This window comes from Gopherus flavomarginatus, chromosome 8 (assembly GCF_025201925.1).
Source record: "Gopherus flavomarginatus isolate rGopFla2 chromosome 8, rGopFla2.mat.asm, whole genome shotgun sequence".
NCBI classification, from domain to species: Eukaryota; Metazoa; Chordata; order Testudines; family Testudinidae; genus Gopherus; species Gopherus flavomarginatus.
In genome coordinates, this window is record NC_066624.1 from 15,399,782 (window position 1) to 15,422,821 (window position 23,040).

At 38.6% G+C, this 23,040-nt stretch overlaps 1 protein-coding gene across 11 annotated transcripts in view; it reads right to left on the bottom strand.

The window, feature by feature from the left end:
- Nucleotides 1–23,040, bottom strand: part of TENM1 (teneurin transmembrane protein 1) — a 1,412,425-nt gene that overhangs the window by 90,788 nt on the left and 1,298,597 nt on the right. For all 11 annotated transcript variants that reach the window (XM_050964456.1, XM_050964455.1, XM_050964457.1 and 8 more), the window contains 6 exons: nt 20,652–20,771; nt 17,522–17,783; nt 13,436–13,703; nt 9,556–9,699; nt 1,069–1,318; nt 514–534 (listed from right to left, as the gene is read on the bottom strand). In XM_050964456.1, the coding sequence (XP_050820413.1) occupies nt 514–534; nt 1,069–1,318; nt 9,556–9,699; nt 13,436–13,703; nt 17,522–17,783; nt 20,652–20,771 (1,065 nt within the window). The remainder of the gene's footprint in view (nt 1–513; nt 535–1,068; nt 1,319–9,555; nt 9,700–13,435; nt 13,704–17,521; nt 17,784–20,651; nt 20,772–23,040) is intronic.

The window sequence follows — 23,040 nt, forward strand, 5'->3', positions numbered from 1 at the left end:
GAGCAATTCAGCTATGCACTGCCCCTTACTCAGGGAAGTGTCCACAGTTATAAGCTAGCCATAAGTTAATAAACTACAGACCTCTCTAGACTTCCTCTAGAGACTTTTATTTATTTTCCATTTCTAAAATGTACCCATTCCAATTTCCCTAGTAGTGCATATCTATGATATAATACAAAATTAATATAACAGAAGTTAATAAAACAACTGAGTTACCTTTAACAATAACCTCAGTCACTCTTCAGATAGAAAACTTTACACTGTGCCTTCCTGATTGAGCTCAGATTCTTTCAGGTTAGTGGGGAAGGTGTTCCATGTAAAGTGAACAAACCTATGCTTCTCTAAAGCAAATAAAGCTGAATTTGATTTACATTCATATTTGTTAACGACACAATGTTTCTGTAAGCCTATATTTAAAAAATTCCTTTGTTTAGGAATATTCCTTGTTGCTTATTTATAAATGATCCTTTAAATCAGTTGGATGCATGCATAGCTGCACCGTGATTTACTTACCTATGTCTTGTATCTCTGTTCCTAATACAACAAATCAATCCAGAAAAGCAAGAAAAGCAAAACAACAAAGTCAGTATCAATGAACAAACCAAATCAACATAATAAGTACATGTAAGCAAAGTGGCTATTGCTGTCTCTGAACTGATATACATACCTGCTCCTCAACTCAAATATTCCACCAGGCATTATGTTGATTTTAAGAAAAAATACTTTAAAATCTTATTCTATTTTGAAAATCTAAATAGGAAAAATATAGGGGAGGGAAGTCTCAGACTATTCAACTTGTAGGTTTCTTGATTAATTATGTGAAACCTGTACTAAACACTAAACACCATCTAACATAGGCAACCCTCCCCACCGCACCCTCTTAGGTGGACACTTTAAGGTAACCCCAAGGTTTTTGGGGTAAATTTGATGCTTAGAGAGAAAGACATGTTTCTAATAAGCAGTCAAATTTGGTCAGTCCCTTAGGTCCCTTAAAAACGTTTCACCGTATTTCTCATAGATCACATTAAAAGATCTGACCACCAATCAATAAACTCCAAGATTTCCTACCTTAATTCTAAAATGCTAATGGAATTTCCTGAGGGAAAGATGCGTCTGACAAAATTGAAGTCTCCAATATACACACTGCCATCCGGACCAGAAGCCAAGGCAACCGGGGCAAAGAGTTTGCTGCTGAGAGCAAGACCATTGCAGTTGGAGCAGGAGACACTTCTCTGGTGTCCGTTACCCATGACGGTTGAGATGACTGGTGGCTGCTGGGAAATGAACAAGTTTTCTCCATTCCCTTTGTGTACGATCCCTAAACATGAGAGAAGAAAAATGAAGGTAACAAAAAAGTGCATACTACCTATTACAAACTAGCAGTGCTCAATCCTGCTCTGCTTTCACCATGCAGCAAACATATGTAGGGCTTCCATTTTTGTTTTCATTCATTCCACCTTCTGTTCCACATGGAAGGATCATTACCTGTAAAAGCTTGTTAAAATTAGTTTTAAGATTCTCAGAAAATATTTCTGAGCCACACACAATCTGGATACACTCTTACCATGCCAACATTTTCAAGTGTGGGTGCCTAAAGTTGTGTCTAAATCTGTATTTTGTCATCTGAATAAATGGCCTGGTTTTCAGAGATGCCACCATTGACTTCAATTGGAGTTGCAGGTGCGCAGCTTTTCTGAAAATCAGGCCACTTACATTCACTTAAATAACTTATTTTACTCTACTTATTTTTATTTAAATAACTAAAAGATGCCTATCCAAGGCTGTATGCAACCTAATACATCACTGAAAATACAATTAAATCTAAGCATTATTAAAATGATAGCACATCCTTACCCTTCTCCAAAAAGCCAGTCAAAGAGATGCTTTGTGTAGCGTGCCTGAAAAATCACTAAAAGTTCCAACTATTTTAGATCGGGGCGGGGGGGGGGGGAAAGGGAGATAGCAAGTTCCAGAGTCCTGTAGCCCTTGCAGAGAACATCCTGTTAGCTGTCCCACATTTTTTTGAGCGCCTTTGTGACTGCATCTGTGGTAGTATGGCACGGGGAGAGAGGCTGGTCCCAGACCATTAAGGCTTCACAGGTCATAACCAATCAGGGCCGGCTCCGGGCACCAGCCCAGCAAGCAGGTGCCTGGGGCGGTCAACGGAGAGGGGCGGCACGTCTGGCTCTTCAGTGGCAATTCGGCGGAGAGTCCCTCACTCCTTCTCGGAGGGAAGGACCTGCAGCTGAATTGCCGCCGAAGACTGAAGCGGTGGCAGTAAAGCTGATCACAACTTTTTTTTTTTTTTTTTTTTGCTGCTTGGGGTGGCAAAAACCCTGCAGCCGGCCCTGTAACCAATAACTTAAACTCCACCTGGACACCAATGGGCAGCCAGGGCAGATCCCAGAACACCTGAGTTACATGCTTCCAGGGAACACACAGGTGTCAAATTTTATACACAGAGTCTGAAAATGTTGGTGTAAGTTCTTAAGAACCTTTGACCCACCAAAACTGAAATAAAACGATCTGGCAGAAAAAAAAGGCAGCAGCTAAAATATTGCGCACCTTATCTTTGAATTTGACAATACAAGAGAAGAGCACATAACACTTTCAGTAAAGCATTGGCAGATCTTTCAAAGAGTATATTAAAAGGTTCTAAGAACCTTTCCCAATTCTAAACATCTCCACTCTCTGAGCTATTTTAAAAACTGGGATCATGATGAGAAGTCAGGATTCGTTAACGCTCTAACAAATCAACTATTAATTGAAGTACTATCTGATTTCTTAGGGATTACTATGTAAATATTTATTTTATTCATACATTTTTATTGGGTAGCAGGTGAATTTCTTAAACATTTTGAGTATTTAATTAAGGGAAATTAATAGCAGGACTGCTCCGTATTTTTCAGAAAGAGCATAAGACTGCAGTATACAACTAACATTCAAATTTAAATAAGAGCTATTTGATAATAATGTATAAAAAAGTTGGTGACTGAAGCATAACCATGTTAAAAGTGGAAGAGTAATTCCAGTGAGTGAACTTTTTACCAGTGAGAATATAATATGCCCTGCAATAAAGAGGAAAACAACTTTCAAACATGTCAGTATTTCAGCACTGCACTACAGGATATATCATTCAAAAATCTTTCCGATTATTAGGTTGGTAACATCAGATCCAGTACTAACATCATTTTCTCAGGTAGACATCATTTTTTTGTAACAATATAGCAATACAGTTAACAATTACCCTCAAAATGACGTTATTACTATACTTATAGCAATTTTCAAACTGAAGATAGGTATTCTTTTGATACAGCAATTCCAAAACTCCTTGTTTCTATTAGAAAGACCAGTACTCTATCAAATACGAAGAGTGATTAAAGGAAATAAAACACAAATAAATGTAGTTTCTGATTACATTGGCACAACTGATGGCTTGCCTTTGTATGTGGCATTGAAGTATCAGAGTACGATATTAGCATTCCTGGGTAAAACTGAAACAAAAAAATGTACACACACACTTTTTCAGCTTTTGAAAATATAGATCATGTTGAAGACTTCTTTAATTGTTATTGTTCCAAGAATAGGTTTCACCTGCCTATGCATGACACCATGCCATTCAACCTTGCTCCAGCTATGAACACCAATTTCTCATCAAGTTTTAGTTCAAGAATGCATTCTTCTTCTTACAGATCTCTTCCACCACACCCCATACCCACCATACTGAACCTGCTTGCTATGTAAAATTATCCAAGAATCACATCAATGGGCCTGATTCTGAACTGAAGAATACCAGTTTAAAACCCATGCAACTCCATTTACTGCAGAGGAGTTACTCCTTATTCATACCAGTGCAATTTAGATCAGAATCAAACCCAATGAGTATTATGCATGCATGAAGCCAAAAAGGTGCTAAGCATTAAGGAATTTTAAGGTATGTCTCCTCTGCAATTAGAGGTGTGACATACCCAAACTAGTTTAAACCTAACTAGCACAAGTACCACGATCACTAAAGCGCTGGCGGTATGAATTTCAGTGTGTGTGCTGAAGCTCATGCTGCCATGGTTTCACTGCTCTTGTAACAAACGCTAATTAGTTAAAGCAAGAGCGATTATTCTATTAATCAGACTTCCAACTGCAGCGTAGACATACCTTTAGACATAAACAGGGGAAACTTGGTGGATACGGGCTACATTAGGCTACTCTAGATTGTCCTTAAAGTACGACGGGGGTCCAAATCTAGTGCTCACAGTTCCCCTTCTTCAGAAGTTGTTTTGTGGATTGCAAATAAATTTGAAATGAAAATTCCCCTTGGAAGCCAGTGGGTGGTGCTTTATGCTGATTTCAAAGCAGAATCCATTTTTCAAACTTATTTATGAACAACAAGGGCCAGAATACATCTCTCTCCTTGGAGTTTAGGGTTGGTATATAAAAGGAGCTTGGAAATATGCAAGAATAATCAATGGAAATTTATATCTCCTCCCCCCCCTCAGTAAAAATCACTGATCTCACAGGAAATGCTGGCCTTTGTCCGAGGCTAAAAATGTAAAGACAATCTTTTAACTGTTTCAGACAAATAATATATAATTAGGGCTCTGGATAGTTTGTTCTGCTTTTATTCACTTTAAGCATGTACGTAACTTTGGGCACATGAGTAGTCTTTTTGGCTTCAATCAGTGCTTTGCTAGACCAGGGTGAGAGTTATTGTATCTGTTACTTCAAAGTATAAAGTCCCTTTAAAAGGGACAAAAACTCATTCAACACACTCTCCCATCTGAAGAAAAATCCACTTCAAAGGATATACTGAAAACATTGGTTATTGGAGTATTCATTTGCATTTGTGAGTTCTCTGGGTATTTCAAAAGGACTTTATGCTTTCAGGAGCTAGCATGTACATGTGTGCTTGTTAACTGATCAGGCCAAATAGTTTGAAGATTCTGCATGTTGGAAAAAATGGCAACAAACTTTGATGAAAAACATTTAAGAATAGAATCATCAGAATGATCAGATCATCAGAATGATCAAATCTTGTTTTCTGAATCAGAAAAAGAAAACTAGGGGACAATAATCATGGTCTTAGTGTAACTGAGAGCAAAATACGATCAGTTATCTATGTTAATACAACATACTTATTGGCTCAAAATGAGTATGTATTTAAAAAGCCAGGGTTTCCAGGGCAGAATGTGTGGGGACAATTGGGAGTGATGGACAGGCAGGGCTGGCGCTTCGATTCAGGTGACCTAGGCGGGCGCCTAGGGTGCAAGGATTTGGGGGGGCAGCATTTTGCCACTGTCAGCGGAAATTCGGCGGCAGGGGGTCCTTCCGCGCTCTGGGTCTTTGGCAGCAATTCGGCGGCGGGTCCTTCACTCGCTCCGGGACCCGCCCCTGAAGTGCCCCGAATACCAGAAGTGCGGAAGGACCCCCCCTGCCGCAGAATTGCCGCTGACCCAGAGCGCAGAAGGACCCCTGCCTAAGGCGCCAAAAACCCTGGCGCTGCTCCTGCGGACAGGCTTTCCACTTCATGGATGCCACAATCAATCAGGAAATATCTTTACAGAAATAAAAGAGGCCCTTACTTCCTAGAATGGTAAGATGCCTTATGGTTTGCCTAAAGCAATGTTTGTATCAATAATATTTAGACCTGGGAACAGATTCAAGAAATGTATTTCTGCATAAATGTATCTATTTTCGCCATTTTTTTCTGGTATGGAATTTAAACTTGCCCTTGTAAATATCCGTATGTTGAATATCACTAAGTAGTACATATGGGGGATTCACTGCATCATAGGGTATGCTTCACTGCAATGTTAGCTTAAAGTACACCTTGAGTTTTGTCCCTCACCCAACTCCTGTCCACACACACAAATCTTCAACTTGAGTTAAGCGGCACTTGAAGTTCAAGCTAGGCAGCCCTTTAGATGTGGGGTTGGAAGTGGTTTGAACCTCCAATGCTGCTGATGCTAGAGCTGGTAAAGCAGTGGGTAGGCAGCAGCTTGAGTTAAAGCAACTCATGAATTGCTAATCCAATCACACTGTGGAGCTTGAGAGTTGTTTCACAGTGTGGTCAATTTGCGCAGGTATACTCTGCAATAAAAGACCAGCGGCTGGCATGAGTCATGGTTATGGGGCTTAGACTGCAGAGCTATAAAATAGCAGTGTAGACATTTGAGCTTGGGCTCTGGGACTATGATGGGGGAAGGTCTCAGAGCCTGGGCTTCATCCTGAGCCTGGACAGCTACACTGCTATTTTTAGCCCCGCAGCCTGAGTCCCATGAGCCGAGTTAGCTGACCTGGGCTCTGAGACTCAAAGCCATGGGTTTTTGATCACAATATAGACATACCCTTTTATTCAAGCTAGGCCATTGAGTTAGGTTAGCTCAAGTGGATTAATTCAAATATAGTAACTCAAACTAACTGTTGCAGCTTTAAAGACCCTGCAGAAGAATCCTAATGGCAGAAAGTCTGCTGGGGGAGAAGGCTGTATTGGCAGAACTTGACTGAAAATTGCTCTCCATTAGTGGGCCTACCCAGAGCCATGAAAGCCCAAAAGGTGTGTGGTACTTGCTGAAAAGAAGGGATGGCTAGAATGGCTAGTGGATGCACTTACTAATTAGATTGCCTCAGCAAACTCCATTCAACAACAAAACACCCCATTATTTCTAATAGGTTCAGGTCATATTATATTCATGCTATTTTTCTGTCACTGATAAGCAAAAAAAAAAAAGTTGTTTTTTTTTCTTTTTTTAGTTATTTCTGCCACTTGCAATCATGACAAAAACATCAAACTGAAGAATCAACAACTCAGACTTCTAATATGCATACATATTATTCAGTCAACAGCAGCCCCAATCAGCTGAAATATATGTGTATAGCTGATCAAATCAAGTGTTTTTAATGTTAAGGTGAAATGAAAGTTACGTAAGGACTATTTGCAGTAAAGTACCATAACTTCTTACATTTGAATTGCGTTCCCAATGCTATTCCGGCAGTTGGATTAACTGGATTGTGACAGTATTTCAAAAAGAGAAAGTAAATTCAGTACCTGTGAAAGGTTCACACTTACATCCCTGCAGAGCAAATGCTTTATTTTAATTAAATACAAAAAGATCTCAAGAAATTAATTCCACACTTATGCCTTTCATTTCCTCTCACATTGACATAGAGCATACGTTTGAATTTTACAGTGACTGTTTTAGGTTTGAATCACAACCTTACCCTTGTTTAAAATCGATGTTTTGCATGGCTGAAACTGAAGAGCTTTTCTTGACCTTTTGGTTGAGATCAAGTGATATATTATTTATTTTGGCACTTTTGGCTAATGAAATATCTAATTTGTCATCTATGTGCGGGACTATATTTTACTTTGGTAGGTATATTAATTCTACTATTTAATAATTAATTCCACTATTTAATAATTAATTCCCCATATTGGACTAGTATGACACTAAAGCAGTTTCTCCGACAGTTCACATGCAGGAGCTTTATGGGCATTATCAAGATCAACTACACTGAAGTCTTTCCTGTGATTTCAGTAGGCTTTGGATCAGACCTTATGCCCTGATTTGGGTAGTACTTAAGCCTGTGCCCTACTTTACACATATATGTAGGCCCATTGACTTCAAGGCTTGTGCTTAAAGTTAAATATGTGCTTACATACATTCCTGGATCAGTGCCTTTGTAAGGAAAGGACAAAGGTGAGAACAATTTCCTCTAGTTTAAGTCTCAATCTTGCCAACTCTGTGTAGATGTGTAAGGTGGGAGGGAAAGCAGGAGAAACCTCCCATCTCCACTTAAAAATTAGATATAAGGGTAAGTTACCCAGAATTCTTGCAGTCATAAATCACAAGGATTGCTTGAGGCTAGTGCTAACAGGCCGAAGAGGTTAGCATGGGCTGCATCCTTTCAAAGGATGTAGAAGGCTTGCTGGGACTATGCTGTCCAGCATTTGCAGGAACTGTATGTCATGAACAGTATCTCTGGGAGTGACCAGTGAACAGTTCATCTCTATGTGCCCTGTGCTCTGGGCAGTGGCTGAAAAGCCACAATTTAACCTCAAATGTTTACTAGTCATAATTGTGTATTGTATAAAGTCTCATAAATATTTTAGTCTCATAACTGCTGTGTGGTGAATTAGAAGGGATGGCATTACAGTAAGCGCTAATGTCAGACATTCATAGAAACTGGAGATATAAAAGAAAGTATTCCCAAGAACTCAGTTTTGAAACTAAACTATTTAAGTGGCAAACTGGCACTAGGATGTGGACTATCGGGCTCACAACTGGGGGGCTGGACTGACTGAGGTCAGATTTCTCTTTGTGTTAAATGTCAACAGCTGGCATTTAAAAAAGTCAATCTATACAAACCAGTAAGGTGGGTATGAAAGAACCACTGCTTAAAATGTCAAACTATTTCAAATCAAAATCTTGATAATTTACAAACTAAACCTGACCTTTTGTATTTGGAATATTTACACTTCAGTTGTACATTTGACATCAGAATTTAGGAAATCTTGATAGCTTTACATCTGTGTATGAATCTGGGTTACAGTTGTTTGCAGTTGGAAACAGATTTTAGTGGATAGATTCTTAGCTGGAAAATTGGCAGAGCTCTACTGAAGTTAGTGCTAAGCTGATTTGCACCAGCTGAGACTCTGATCCTAGGTTTTTCTCTCCCAAAGAACATAACATGTCCATTTATTTTCAAATTCATATTCATTCTCAATACTGTAACTTACTATAACTGCATTAATTTGATAATTTAAATCCACTAAGAGTAGTTCCTAATTATAGCTGCTTGAGGGGAAACCATAAAATAATAGGCAAGGAGAAAACAGATTAAAGTCTCAGAGTTTGAGTAATTTATATGTAGTGAATAAGTCAGGAGGGCAAAATAAATGAGTTGCTTCTTTGCTCTGTGTGTGTGTGTGCACGCGCGCGCATGCACACTTGTGAAAAGTGCTAAACTGCTGCTAGGGGAGAGTAAAGTATTTTATTTATCCACAGCTCAGATACAGAATGAGCAGCAGTGCAAGCTTGCACACTGTCCTGGCAAGATGAGTCTACTCCAAATGGAAGCACCACCTCCAGAAGGCCAGTTTTTAGCTCAATTTCTATGCATATTTGGTCCTTAGTTCCACTGGTGAGACTGCCAATAATTATACTAATTATAGCCAGTTGTAGCGGTGAATTTGTGACATAGATACTTGTCCACTGAAAAGACAACACATCATCAATTGTTTTCACAGAGACCAGCAAACAGGAGCAACATTTAATCCCTGCTATCTCAGATAGGATTCAAAATAGAGATATAAAGTTCTATATCCTATATCAGTATTCTCTTATCCAGCACATTTATAAGATTTTTATTTATGCCTGATAGCTAACACACACACACAAATATTTTCAGCTGGTGGATAAGTGTGCAGTTCTCAGTAAAAAAGTTGCACGTTCAAAGGATAAAACATTAACAATGAAAAACTGAACATCTAAATTCTTCATCATCATCTTGAAAATGTATTCCTTTCCAACATATCTGAATGATAATTGAAGGACTTACCACTCTGTGGATTCAATACGTGGTGTTTGTTTATGGACCAACCCCCCAGATTCGAAGCATCCATCTCAAAACCCTGCAGGATAGCTGTCCTTTTCTCCCACAGAATAAAATCATGGCATGTTTCATATTCATATCCTACTGACACTGAAAACAAATGACGATATGTTAGATTGTTTTTCCTTCATTTATTATCTGCTTTCTCCATACCAGTTTTTATATCTATTTGGCAGTAATGAGGCTCTTATGCTGGCTTCTGCATTTGATTTTGATTTTTATTGTTTGAGGGTACAAAAAAAGTCTAAGAGATTATCAGTTCCTTTGATAGTCATGGGGTGTGTGTGTGTGTGTGTGTGTGTTTTTCCTTCATTTATTATCAGCTTTTTCCATACCAGCTTTTATATCTACTTGGCAGTAATGAGGCTCTTATGCTGGCTTCTGCATTTGATTTTGATTTTTATTGTTTGAGGGTACCAAAAAAGTCTAAGAGATTATCAGTTCCTTTGATAGTCATGGGGTGTGTGTGTGTGCCTTTTTTCTCCAGGGGAATTTGTCCAACTTGCTCAATAGCATCTCCCTTAACTAAATCAACTATTGCTAAATTAAAAGAGTCTTGTTTTGTTCAAGGAGGGGAGTGGAGATTCAATGACACTTAACTCATCCTTTTCCTTTGATACATGTAAGAATGTTGGTATTGACTTGTCACCATTTACCCCCTGTTTCCAGAACTCCAGTGAACCTTAGGTGCTATACTTCAAACCTGAGGTATTGTGTCATAATTGAGGGAACAAGTTATATGTTGGCTTGTTTGTAAGGCAAATGTTTTATTGGAACGTAAGAGACTGTTCCCACTACTCTCTGGAACTTCTCATTAGTTTATCAAAAAGAAGCCTCTGTTTTTGCTACTAAACTTTCTGACTCCTGAATTCACTTTCCCTTGCCTCCTGTTAACGTCACTGTATGTTTAAAGCTTTACCGGCAACAGATCATTACGCTATGTACCCAGCAGCTGCCTTGTCCATCCTTTGCAATTTAAACAGCTAAAACAACACTGCTTTTATACAACTGTTCATTCCGAATCTACAGATTTGACCACAGTACTGATTATTACTCCCCAAACTATCTTTGCCATTCTGTTACTGGGATTATTCCTCACGTCAATATCAAAACAAGTGCTTTTTTAAGTGTTAATGTAAGGAGAAAGATAAAGGAGAATTTTTTAATATGAAGCATATTTGCTGATGACTTATCACCTATATTATAGGATCTTTTCTTCAGTCATACAGTTAACAAGATTATACTTGCATACATACTGTCCACACCGCTAAGGAATAGTCCAGAACTGCAGACACCTTCTGGGGCAGATTCTCAACTGGTATAAACTGCCATAGTTCCATTGAACTCAGTGGCAGTTTAACTGACTTGAATGGAGCTATGGCAGCTGATACCAGCTGAAGATCTGCTCCTAGATGTCCATAATGGAGCACATGGTAGGATCATGGGTGATAATGTAATACTTCTACTATTCTCTGCCCACATTTGAGATTCCTGAATTGCCAAATGTTCCTAAAGCTCATTATTTGATGTGTCACAACTTCATTGTCTTCTTCTCTTTGGCCCTCCCTGTGAGTAGCATTTGGATACCCTCTTTTATATGCTAACTTTATATATCTAAGAATGAGCCACATGCTTAAACTCTGTTCTATTTCCATTGTTAAAGAATCTTTTAGAACCAGTTTTTCCAGAGAGAGGACTATTATTATATTTTTTTTCTAACCCTTCAATTTTAAGAAGAAACTCTGTTGTTATAATATCTGCTGCAAATGTAAGATCAGGAAATCTCCTCCACATGCAGGACTTGGAGAGTAGGGAAATGCCACAGTATATTTCTCTAACCCAAACCCCAAGTCCTTCCATGCAGTGAGTACCTTCAGAAAGTCTGTTTTTTTTCGAAGACCACTTTTTCTGGATAGACTACTATAGTAAATCATTATGTATTTGTTGCCAATAATCCTGAAGAAAAATGAAAGTGTTTATAGGGTTTATAATATTAAAGGCAGATGGTTATATTCCAGAGTATATAGAACTTCAATCGGCTGTAATTTAAGGTAATTAAAATGAAATCTGAGCAGAATGCATTATTAAATACTGGTAATATACCAACACAGGGAATTATTTTGACAAAATTCACATAATGAATGCAGATGAGGGTCCCAGACTACTTCAATCTGTCAAATTAAATAAGGCTTTATCAGAATCTTACAAACCAAGTTAACAATGCACTTAAATATAAAGATTCTTGCTTCTGTTTTGCAAGAAGCATAATTAAAATCAACTTTAAATGAAATCAGACATTGAACTGCAAAATAAATAAATAAATAAATAGGTGTTATTTTATAGTGCCTCATGGACTGGTTTTATTCTTGTTTCCTTTGATACATGCTTTGCTAGAATTCATTTTAGGATTTAGCAACTCAATGTACCATTTGGTGACATTTCTAACATAGTTATTTGGTTTAAAGTCTAGAAATATGTTGGACAAGGGTGGACTTCATGATTACTGGATTTCAAATAATCTGGAAGAGAATTAACATATTTAACTGTTCTGTACTATATTTATCAGTATTCACATATTTACTGCCATTTCATGTCATTTTCAGACATCCTACATTTTAGAACAACAAAGTTCCATAATATGATTGCTGTCTATTATATTATATGTATGTATGGAAAAATGAACAAATAAGTTTCAACGCAGAAAAGAAATCTCAACTCATTTAATTCCATTCTTTGTTATACAAGTTGATATAGGAATCTATATTGTATAAGCAGTTATGGCCAGATTCTGCCACTCTCATTCACACTGAATAGTACTTTACTCTATGGTAGATTTCTACATCGGCTGTACAGTGTAAATAATGTTCCCCTAAAATAGCATTTGTCCACTTTTGAACACACATCTGAAAGAGTGGATAGTCATAGTATTATCCTGTGCAGATGTCAATGAGACTACTTATGGAGCAAGATATTACACACTGTAAGTGGAGAATGTGGCCCCTAATTATTTTAATATTTTAGAGTCTGATCCTGCAAACACTTATTGTGAGTAGCTCCACAGACTTCAAAACATACTGAAATCCCACTGAATTCAATAGAACTACTCACAAGTGTAAGCACTACGGGACAGTAAATACACTGATAGGAAATGTTTGCAGGTCATTAAACACAGTGCACCATCCTTGATTAAAAATAATTTAAAAAAAATCAAGATCAAACAGCAAAATTCATGTGAAAATATTTTGGATAAATGAAATACATTTTACTTCAGTTACAGGCATTCAGTCATAAATCAGGGACCACCCCTGAATAACTTTACAATCTAAAAAAATAAAATAAATGGACCCCAAAAAGTATGGATGATTTCTATGTACATCTTTTGAAATAGTAAGTCAACAAGTTAACAGCTTCAGACATCAAATATAATAAGCAAAGATACCTAAATGTTGGCACTTAGGAAATTCTAAATGGAAATGATATTTTAAATGTCATTGCCAAAAAAATGATAGAAGGTCACGGTGAGCAAGTACATTCCAAAGACAGAGATAGCTACACAGGTAACCACAGGCATGTAACTGTTATGAGATGGGATAAAGAGACTTTTGAACTAGAGATGCCAAAAAAAAAGATAAAAAAAAATGTGGCTTTAAAAAGAGAAATGTGAGGAATAACAAAATATACTGTAAATGCTTCCTAGATGATCACATTCCAATTGGCTAAAAACTGTAATTAATTTAGATAATTATATATATTGTCAGAAGTGTAAACAGTATTTTCCCTTCAAATGTATTACTACTACTAATTAAACTGAAGTAACTCAATATACCTGTTGCCTCTGCCAGACCAGACACTTTCTGTCCATAAATGTCTGTCTTGTTCCAGGCAAAAGCATAGACCAGGTTTATAGCAGCAGGAAACCACTTCTGAACTAGCCGCCCTTCAACAGCAACTGTAAGATGTACTTTTGTCATTCCAGGAGGGATGGCTGCATGTGTCAAAATAATGCGGAGCAAAGTTTTATATCCAGGGGTTCGACTGCTGAGGTAACTGAGCTTCACAAAGCTAGACGGAATTGGGATTTCCTCCTGGACCACCTAGAAGAACCCAACAGTTGTACACACTGTTATTAATGATATTCATGCCTAGGAAAAGGGCAAAGTTTTGTATTTCAAATCATGATGTTTTCTAAGAAACCTAGGCACCACCAAAAACTGACTTCCTTGATGCCGTGCCCTGCCTCTGCCAGGCACATCGTGGTCAGGAATAATGCAAAATCTTCAGCATCATCCAAAGCTGTGCAGTGTCTGAAAGATCACACAGGTGGAAAACAGGTAATCTGTCTATACTTTGTTAAGGAGGCCTCATCTCTTTTCTTATTCTTCTTTGTCTCTAACATTTGCAGTTATACTTTTGCCTTAAGTTTTTGGGTCAAATTTGTGATGACAATTATTTTCTTGAGTACTAATCTTGTCTAAATCCACTAAACTCAATTGTCCTAGAATTGCAGGTTGACTTTGGAGAGGATATCTCATTTGGTTAATTAATTTTTGGACATAAAATATAGTTAAATAAATACATATTTTAAACTCACCTTGGGCCATAATGTGTGTTTAAGGCACTACACTGGGTTGGCTGCCTCATCTTAGAGGGACCTCAAGAAGGAGCCATACCTTCCTGAGCAACACAATCCTTTCCAGAGCTACTTAGTGTGCAGGGGGACAGCAAAGACTAGAGGCTGGTAGGAGGCGGAAGTTGTCATAGCTTTGGTCTTTTGAGAGATGTGGGTGCTGGAGGCCACTAGGAGGGATTAGCCCGTGTGCTTCCTTCAATGGAGGAGATGCTGTTGTGGCAGTCCTTGGTGCAGGGTGTGCAATGGAATGAGGGAAACTCCTTGCACGCTCCCTGACACACTCATGCAAGGTCAACTCACAATTAGATTCTGTTTAGCAAGTTTAATGCTGCAGGCTGTGATGTTAGCATGTCTCATATCATTACTAATAAGCCAGTCTGTCACAATGTTAAACCAACACAATCTGGAAAAATACAAATCGTGCTTTGTTTACTTTTCCTGGTTCTTCCACTTTATGTTTCCTAAATAACAAATCATTTCCATTTCAAACACCTTCTATTACCTTACAGTTATAACAACACTGTCACAGAAATACTGCAGTACCATTGAAAGGCCTGCCAGCACTTGTCATTTCAACATATGAACTGTGCTGTTGGCAGGGAATTCCTGACCCCTTGATTATTGACTAGCACTCCTACTGACATCCCAGCTGCCTCCTCTGTCATATATCTGACATCAATAGGTTCTAAACTTTCCTTTCCCTAAAACAGGGGAATAGTAGTAGATAGTCATGTAAAGTACATTTTAGTAGTTTGCTCCCATCTATCCCAAACCAGGGGATTAGAAGTGAATATACTGTTGTGACCCTAAGAGCATCCCAATGCCTGGGTGCAAGGGGATCACTGGTATCAGGTACTGAGTTTCTGCTGGTTGACCAGTTCAGTGTACCCCAATTCACTTTTGTCATAATCACTATCTAATAGGTATTGTGTAAGGTATCACTGGAAAACCAACAACACACTGATCATTAATATTCTTGTGTGGTATATGTATTGTGACAAACTTCCTCCTCTACCTTGGTGGGTCCTGCGCTTATTGGCAGATTTGCTCACCTCAGTGATCTTCCCCACAGTTTGGATCAACTCCTCCTGTGTCTGATCAGGAGTTGGGAGGTTTGGGGGAAACCCGGGCCCGCCCTCTACTCCGGGTTCCAGCCCAGGGCCCTGTGGATTGCAGCTGTCTATAGTGCCTCTTGTAACAGCTGCATGACAGCTACAACAACCTGGGCTACTTCCCCATGACCTTCCTCCTGGTGTCTGATAACGCTTGTACTCCGTAGTCCTCCAGCAGCACACCCTCTCACTCCCAGCTCCTTGTGTCTCTTGCTCCCAGCTCCTCATACGCACTTCCTCTCCTCTAGCTCCTCCCCACCTGACTGGAGTGAGCTCCTTTTTAAACCCAGGTGCCCTGATTAGCCTGCCTTGATTGGCTGCAGGTGTTCTAATCAGCCTGTCTGCCTTAATTGGTTCTAGCAAGTTCCTGATTACTCTAGTGCAGGCCCTGCTCTGGTCACTCCGGGAACAGAAAACTACTCACTCAGTGACTAGTATATTTGCCCTCTACCAGATTCCTGTACCCCACTGGTTTGGGTCTGTCACAGTACGGTAAACATCCAAAAGACTACAGAAATTGGACTAAAATGTATTTGAACTAGACAAATCTGGAGAGTGAGTAAACAGGTTTTTCCAGACAAAGGAAAGGCTGATGCCTCCATCCAGACAATGCAATCACAGACAACTGGCAATCATGGTTAAGTGGCATAATTGGCATATCAGAGGCTGCAGGGATAGATTAACTTGAATTGTAGAAAGCACCAGCGAGGAATAAACCAGCATGAAACCTTCTCCATTAGACTCAATGGCATCTTTCCTCACCGCTGGGGCACTGGACTTAGAGAAGAATATATTTCAAGAGTTCTCTGGACTATAGAAGAGAGGAGCAAAGACTGCCAAGTGATCTTCCACCTCAGATCACAAAGAAACCAAGAGATTTGTACTTTGTGGGAGATCCTGACCAAGACAGCGGTCAGCCATCTTGCTAGTAGGAGGAGTGTTAAGAATCTTACTTTGAACCAAGATTGTAGTTTTGCTAAGTTTTAGTCTATTCAGTGGAGACAGGAATGTAAATATACAGCCACAGCACAGCCACTAGAAGGCTGAGATAGTATGATGTTTTATTGTTACTTATAATAGAAAGTGACAGAATTCAAACTAGAAGGGTTCTCTATACAATTAATGAGGCCCTTTTTAGGGAGCAATGCAATTTTGTAATAGAGAAAAAGTTGGATGGAAAATATTTATACCCACAGATAACCTCCAAAATATCTATAGCACTGAATAACCTTGCTTTGATGTCATTCCCAGAAGTACTGCCCTAGGAAGGGAACAACATCACAGCAGTAAGCAATCAGTGTATTCCAGCGTCCTTTTTACAGCAGCACTTTCAGGACTTCCAGGAATGAGGGGAAGACAATCCATGCATCTGATGAAGTAGGTTCCAGCCCACAAAAGCTTATGCGCAAATAAATTTGTTAGTCTCTGAGGTGCCACAAGGACTCCTCATTGTTTTTGCTGATACAGACTAACATGGTTACCACTCTGAAACCTAACCCTATCTTGTGTCTCTGAATTTCTGGGTCTGAAAATGTACCATTAAACTTATAAAATGATCATTCACTTCAGTGGGATCTAGATTTTTCCAAAATTGTATGAAGCTTTCTAAATACTAGGTTGAAATCCTGGCTCCACTGAAATCAATGGCAAAACTCTCATTGACTTCAACCTGGCTGAAATATCACCGTATGTGTTAAATGTTAAGTATTATTACTTCCACTACTAAAACTGCACCTGAAACATTTCCTGTCTAACAGTTCTATACATAAAATCTCTGATTTGCATGTGCAATCAGGTTTATGCAGGCAGATCAGGAATCTAATTTACTATGTTATTTGTGCACCCAAATTTTATTTTCTGCATAAGCTAATGCTTGGACTAAAATCTTTGCATACCAATATGTGGATGTGAAAAATTGTGAGTGTATATTTAATGGCCAGGTTCTGATCCTTTTGAAAATGTGGTGGATGGTAATTAAAATCAACATAATTTACATATTGTAATAAAATACATGTTTTTATGCTAGAAATGTATACTTAATGTTATCAAATAACAATGTAGGTTTCATTAACAAAGGGTATAAATGGAGATCAGAAAAAAATTCTTACTGTTTTCTAGCATTTTTTTTCTACAACAGCACATTCTCTTCATTTGAAAATATCTTTTTTACCTGGAGCTCTGGAATGACTGTTCCTCTCTCTGGACAGGATCCTCCAAATGTTGTCAGAGGTGAAGGGAGTACAATTGGATTTGGGCTGATAAAGCTAGTGATGTCACAAGATGGTGGGTCCGACTCTGTTCTTTGCATGACAACCTTTTCTACTACAATAAACCTATTCCAAGGCAACCAAAGTGTCCTTTTCTCAGAAATGAAAGGAGATCTGTCAAAGACCAGGGTGACAGAGATACCTCCTATAGCCACAAGGTCAAAACTGAAGAGACAAAACAAAACACATTGTCTTATACTGTTTCCTTTACAACATTAACACAGCTTGCAACAAATGACTACCAAAAATCCCACATGGAACCCCACTATAACTATTAATTTGCTATGTGAAACACCTCCAATATTATCTTTCTAGTTCCAACTGTGAGGCCTGGTAGCGCTTTCGCTCTATGCCTACTCCAAGCATTCATCACATGTAAGGTGAGATACTTCACTGCAATTTGTCCACAATTCCTCTGGTGTTTACCTACTAAAAGCACTCACAGTTAACAACTGTGCAGAACCTACCACTCCTGGCCTGTATGTGAAGTAACTTCTAAACCATAAAATGACTGCTACTCAGATTGTGTGCGTGCCCAGCATGTGACGTAGCTGACTTGGGGCCTCACAATCGCCTCATTCTCCAATATGCCCATTTTTCCTGTTCTGCGAGTAGTAAGATGAACAGTTGGAGTATACTCAAGAAACATGTGGGGTTGCAGCCCTACTGTTCAATGTGTGGACATTTTGGGAAAGCTTCCCATTAATTTCAGTGAAAACTGAATCAGCTCTTGGATGTGGTGCAATGGCAGGCTACTATAGGATATACTCAAGGAGCAATTGTGAATAACTCTGTGCAGATTTGCACCCTAAGATAGTGTGAGACAGAAAGCAAGATACACAGTGTCTCAGTTTTCCAAGGTTCTGACATCTACAGCCAGGTCATACAAGGTAATGTAAACAGATATTTCACTCACTGTATTATTGAATGCATATATTATGGAAGCCTTTGATGGTAACAAACTGTGATAAGAAGTCAGACTTAATTATGCATATTTCATCACATATCCCAAATGACACAGATTACTCTCAAAGTAAAATATAGGTAACATATTTTAATACTGTCATGGGTAGTGTAAATAAGAAATGATCATTAGTAACTTACAACACTGCAATTTTAAAATCAAGAAAATAAGGTAAATAAACTTATTCTCTTCACTATTGTAAATAAGCTATGCTACATACAAATCTTGGAAACAGCAAAGGGTTACTTCATTACCCTTTTAGAAGATAAGTTTTACAATGTGGTCAATGACCATAAACTCTTCATATGGCCAAACTCCTGACTTAGTCAAAAATTCTGGGGTAAATCATGGCTCCACACCTGCAAGTGGAGGTCCCTAAATGCAATGAAAGTGGCCTAAGCCTTAGGGCAGGATACAGGGAACATATCTCTTGTGTAATAGTGAACTCAGCTCATTCTACAGGAGTTCTCTGAACACTATGTGGAAGACATGAGGCGGACAGGAGGAGTTTAACCTGCACAAGTGGGGCACAGGGACAAGCAGATACTATTGGAGCCATAATGTTGCAATAATGGCTGCAGAGTAGCTGTTTTGCCATTCTCTAGCCTTGGGGAAGATCCCCATTTTAAACTTGGGTTGCTCTGCTACCATCAGTCAGCTAATGGAATGATCTTTACAGGCTTCAGACGAACCCATTTTCTGACCGCCTCACTGTAAGATAGGAGTGAAGAAGGGGATCATGTGGAAATTTCAGCTATGCAAACTCACAGGTCAGAAACGTCAAGGAGCTTGGCAATATGCACAGCTTCAAAATACAGAAGTATTGAAATCTAACCATAATACTGTCACATTCTGATCCAATGTGTTCTGGATCTGATCAAGAAAAGTTCGGTGAACAGTTAGGTGGTAAAATTTGCATACAATACAAAATTACTCAAGATTGTTAAGTCCAAAGCTGACTGCAGATTTACAAAGAAATCTCACTAATTTCAGAGGATGGGTGACAAACTGGCAGATGAAATTCAACGCTGATGAATGCAAAATAATGCACACTGGAAAAATAATCTCAACTATACTTACAAAATGATGGGGACTAAATTAGCACTTACCACTCAAGAAAGATACCTCGGAGTCACTGGTGAGAGTTAGGTGAAAACCCTAATGTTAGGAACCACTAGGAAACGGTTAAATAATAAGATTGAACTATCATAATGCTAACATATAAATCCATGGTCTGCCCACACTTTGAATACCATGTGCAGTACAAGTTGCTCCATCTCAGAAAAAATGCAGAGAAGGGCAACAAAAATGACTGGAGTCTGGAATAGTTTCCATATGAGGACAGATTAAAAAGACTGGGACTGTTAATCTTAGAAAAGAGATGACTAAGGGGAAATATGTTAGAGGTCTATAAAATTGTGAATAGTATGGAGAAAGTGAGTAGAGAAGTGTTATTTAACTCTTCATACAACACAAAAACTAGGGATCATCTGATTAAATTAATAGGCAACAGGTTTAAAACAAACATGAGGAAGTACTTTTTCACGCAATGAAGTCAACCAGTGGAATTTATTGCTATGGGATTCTGTGAAGGCCAAAAGTAGAACTGGGTTCAAACAAGAATTAGCTAAATTCCTGGAGAATAGGTCTATCAATGGCTATTAGCCAAGATGGTCAGGGATGGAACCCCATGCTCCAGGTTCACCTAACCTCTCGCAGCCAGAAGCATTGGCCACTATCAGAGACAGGATATTGGGCTGGATGGATCATTGGTCCGCTTGTACGGACATTTTTATTTTCTTATGTGTTTGAATGTTGCCACAATATTCTTGTTATTATTTAGGGCTCATGGGTTTTCACTATCTTCATGCTTCCTTTCCTTTAACTGGACACCCTACCACAGAGAACTCTAATCACATGTGCTGCCTGAACGGAGGAGCAGATGCTGCCCTCCATCTACAAAGTAAAAAGTGATGTCAATAGAAAATTTGTGCAGGGATGCAAAGTAGCATGTGATCCTTAGACTAACAATCTCAATTAATGAGAGATCAGGGATGAAAAAGTCCCACCTTCCATCCTGTCGGCTGATGGTGTATCCGTACTCACTGCGGTGTAGGAAACTGACATTCACTCCTACCAAAGCGGTTCCATCAAATGCTACCACCTGGCCTCGAATTACAGAGGCACGTCTGCAATGAGAAAAGTAGAATTTAACATGCAATAAAGCTGGTGTGAAGGACATGAAAAAGTGTTGACTTTAACCTGCACTTAAGTGTTGCACAGTGTATAAAGACTGAACAGCTAAGAAGTTGTGACTATAGATTTATAAAGGAAATGTGGATAGACTATAGCATGACTATCCAGATATTTGAAATAGCACTGCTGTATAGAACAAACTTACATGCTTCCCCATGAATTCGCAGTATATCATTAGAATACATAACTTTTCAGCATCAACTTAACTAGTCATTGCATGGAGTTGCACAGGATTAGCTGATAGCATGCAGCTATTAGTATTGGCCTTCCCTCATCTTTACTAATAATGATGCTGGTAACAAGAAAGAATATAACGTGACTCAGATTCCAGTACAGAACAGGCAGTTGAGGGGGAAAAATCCCTTTATCTGTAAACTGGACTAATATAAGGACACATCTGATATGCAGTCCCAGAAAGCCATTTTCACAGAATCACTTTTTGGGGTAGGAGCAAGGGTCAGAGGTGAGCATAACATATACTCTTTTAAACCCCACACTTACAGTTTAGATTCCTGACAGAGCACAGTAAAGCCTGGGAAAATAGTGTACTTTTTTGCTGGCAAAAAAAAAAAAAGGTTCTGGGTCGAACCAAAAGCAGAATTTTTTGATTATTATTCACAATTTTTTGAGCTGGATTGTAATTAAATGTTGCATTCTGACATTTTTTGTTTTGATTTCAGGCATTTTGAGAAAAACAAAGTAGTTAGAGATCTCTTTGAGGGTGCTGTAGACCCAAGTTCAATCTCTCCTTCTGTCTCACGTGGAGAAGAGATTTGAGTGTGAGTCTCCCACACTGAAGGAGGTCACAGGGATGACCACACCCTGAGGGCATAAAGCTGTTACCTGAGAGACTGTGGCTTTACAAATTAACCCTTTCATGGGTGTCACACCACAGTAGCTAATATGGGTTCCACTCTGTCAGTGTGCAGAGTGATTTGAAAGTTGTTGACAATAACTGCAGTTAGAGAGAGATGTTCTGCCATTAATTTGTTTTTCTTTCAATATATATAACAGAATTTTACTTCACTCTTCTTTTGTTTTATATATTAATTGTGATCAAACACTGGCAAAAGTCACGAGGAGCTCCATTAAAGTCAATTGTTATACTAGTATAAAAGATCACAATCAGGCCTTCTGTGTATTTAACCAGACTATGCCAGCGTCAATTATTTTTGTTTTGTTAGAACAGCAACCACTAGTTTCTATTCTATTTTATAGCATCTATAGACTTACCTTTTCCCTTTCCAATCCTTTTATTTACTAAGCATGTTGATTTGAGAGAGAAAGTCTCATAAGAGTCATCATTATTCTGTGCATTATTCTAGTATTCCTCTGTTTGTTTGTTCATTCTGTTTTTCAATCTGCAGACTTGTCTTTTGACTCTATTCCTCTCATATTTTATGGAGCACACAGAGTTGTGTGATAACAACTCATCAAAGTCTTCATTATTCCATATATTGTCTTCCTTTTCCTCTGCTCATTTATTTTGCTCCTCATTATCCATAAATAATGTTCATACTTACCTTTCAGCTCTTACTTTTTTTTATTCCTCATATTTCATAACCCACACACATTTACAGTATGTGATGACTCATAAAACTCATTATTCTACATTTATCTGTACTGAACTGTCTCTGTAATCTATTAGACTTTAAATGTTCTAAGCTTTTCAGTATACTGCTACATTTGTCCTCATTATTTACTGTCTTTCTAGCATCCATTTCTGACTATAACAGTCTTCAGCTGTCTCTTGGATTATCAAGACCTACAGTAAATCTTCAAACAACAGCAACTGTCCAAAATCAATTTTAATTTCTGCATTTAATACACGTATTAAAGCATTTTCATTTATGCTGCTTTTTACTGACACTGGAGATCTCTGGAGAAAAACTGCTTAGCAGGCAGATTCTCTCCCCTTTCAAAATGCCTGGTCGTCTCACAAAGCTTTCAGGGAATTTTGTTCTTGGATCCCCAGTGGTCTTACTACTTGAAGTGGGCCTCACTTATCCTCTACTTTATTAGAGCTTTCAGGAACTCTTTCTTGAATTGATGTCATTTTCCATTCACCTGATTCACTCTCCTTCTCCTGGACTGAGATCAGGTTACTTCTGACTACTTCCTCCATTAGTAACAGAGTAGTCTTACCTCCTCGTTCTCTCCGAGTGTGCTGCACCTTCTTCGTCTATTCTCACTGTCTAACTT